At 54.8% G+C, this 1,965-nt stretch overlaps 1 protein-coding gene across 1 annotated transcript in view; it reads left to right on the top strand.

The window, feature by feature from the left end:
• The window catches only part of RAP1GAP2 (RAP1 GTPase activating protein 2), a 52,587-nt gene continuing 50,622 nt past the window's right edge, over positions 1 to 1,965 (top strand). Inside the window, exon 1 of the mRNA XM_010003817.1 lies at positions 1 to 92. Coding sequence (XP_010002119.1) covers positions 1 to 92 — 92 coding nt within the window. The remainder of the gene's footprint in view (positions 93 to 1,965) is intronic.

The following is a 1,965-nucleotide window of genomic DNA, read 5'->3' as shown; positions in this document are numbered from 1 at the left end:
ATGGAGGAGAGGACACTGACAGCATTCCAGTGGCTGTACTCGCCCCGCCAGCACCGCATTGTCAGCAGGGCCGACCTGGGCTCCCCCAGCAGGTGAGGGGGGCAGTGGGGGTAGGACTGGGGGCTGCAAGAAGCACCAGCACATCCCCCTGCCAGTGCTGCTAGCAGCCTGCTCTGTCACCAGCCCTCATGGTTTGGACATGGGTCTCCTGGGACTCTGCCTGTCTCTGGAGCCCTGAAGATATCAGAGTATCCTAGGATTTCCTTTCAGATGAGAATCCAGACACAGTGGTTGCAGCCAGGAGCTGCAAATATTGTCAGCACCCCCTGGTTTAAAGCAGTGAAAAGACAAATAGCTGACTGCCTCCCCAGACTTCTGTTTTTAAAACCCCTGTGTGTTGGGGTGAGGTGCCCCACTGTCCTCAGTGGGAGCCATGACATACACCCCTGCTGTCACTGGCTGCTTCCCAAGACAGCAACTCCTCTGCCTGCTGCTGGGGAGGCCTTTCCAGAAGCTGACATTACAATGCTGGTTCTTGGTTTTAACTATTTTTTTCAAATTGTTATCAAAGGCTCTGCAGATGTTGATCATATGGCATCTGGAACTTAAATGTGTATAACACAATAATGTTAAGTACTACTGGGGCTAATTCCTCTGGAAAAATTGTACTTCCCAGTGGGCTGGGAATTTACCTGGAGATGTCTGGTAGAGTGTGTGGGCCATCAGTGGGCAGCTATGAACAGTGCCTGCATCCCTCTTCTGGGGACAAAACCTTCCCGCAGGTTAGAGCTGGGACTGTGGCCCAGGGCAGCCGGGGAGCAAGGTCTGGCTCAGCTGGTGGTGGTGAGCTGCCCCTGTTCAGGGTGATGAGCTGCTGTGGGCCACGCTGGGCCCTTTCCTTCAGCAGCTGCTCCATCTTCCAACCCCTCACTGGTTGCTGGCACCAATGAAATGTCCTGCAGCCTCCTCCCTGGCATGTCACGGCCGTGCCACCCTCCCAGCACCAGTGCTCATCTCAGCCATGGCACATTGTTCTGGAGGCTTCAGCTAAGGGGCTTGTAGTGCCTCGGGTGGCATGATGACACTGGGGAGTTTTGTGGCATTTCAGGCTGTCACAGACTGTCTGTCACGTTAATTGGATCACTGTCTCTTTTGCACTCACTGTGTCCTCTTTGCATAATGGCAGTGACACAGCTGAGCCAGAGAGTGGCTGATCTGCTGCAGGGCTTAATGCAACAGGTGTAGTTCATGAGTTTTTTTATTATTTATATACATGAATGTATTCACTGGGCCCACTTGAGCAGCACTTTATAGAAGGATGAGAGCCTGGGTCCTGCTTCCTCCATGGAATGCAGCTCGTGATGATCTGGCTGAGCTCTGTGCTCCAGGCTCATCCTTTGGGCTCTGCCATGTGCTGCGGGGCCGGGGTGGGTGCTGTGAGACGTGAGGGGGATGAGCCTCTTGGTGGGAATGGAAATGTTGCCTTTCCTTGCAGTGCATCCAGATTTTGGCCCTGGAAGCTTTTTTTTTATTATTATCGTCTGGTCCAAGCTGTGTCAGTCTTAAATTCAGCTGTAGCAGAGGGAGAGGCTCATGTGCAAGGGGTTTTGTGCCATATTCTAGTTTGTGGGTGGTTGTTTTTGTGGTTTTTTCCCCCACAAAACAGCCCTTTCACTCCAGAAGCCCCAGACAGGTTTACCGGCCGGGATTCTCTGTATTTGCTGCCGGGCATCGCTCAGGTGAGGTGACCCAGGTCCCCTGGGAGTAACTCCTGCTGGGAGAGCAGCACACCCGGACCCCCCTGTTCTTCCCTCCGCCCAGGGCCCAGCCCCACCTTCCCCAGACACCGCACCGGGGCCGCGCTTCTCCCTCCGGGGCCGCGGTGGGACTCGAGGATCTTAAAGGTCTTTTCCGAGTGAAACGAGTCCGTGATGGACGCGGGTGAAGCGCAGGGGCTGCAGGAGG

This window comes from Chaetura pelagica, unplaced genomic scaffold, assembly GCF_000747805.2.
Source record: "Chaetura pelagica isolate M959 unplaced genomic scaffold, ChaPel_1.0 scaffold638, whole genome shotgun sequence".
Taxonomy (NCBI): domain Eukaryota; kingdom Metazoa; phylum Chordata; class Aves; order Apodiformes; family Apodidae; genus Chaetura; species Chaetura pelagica.
The sequence above is the reverse complement of the archived record's forward strand: the minus strand, read 5'-3'. Positions and strand labels throughout refer to the sequence as shown.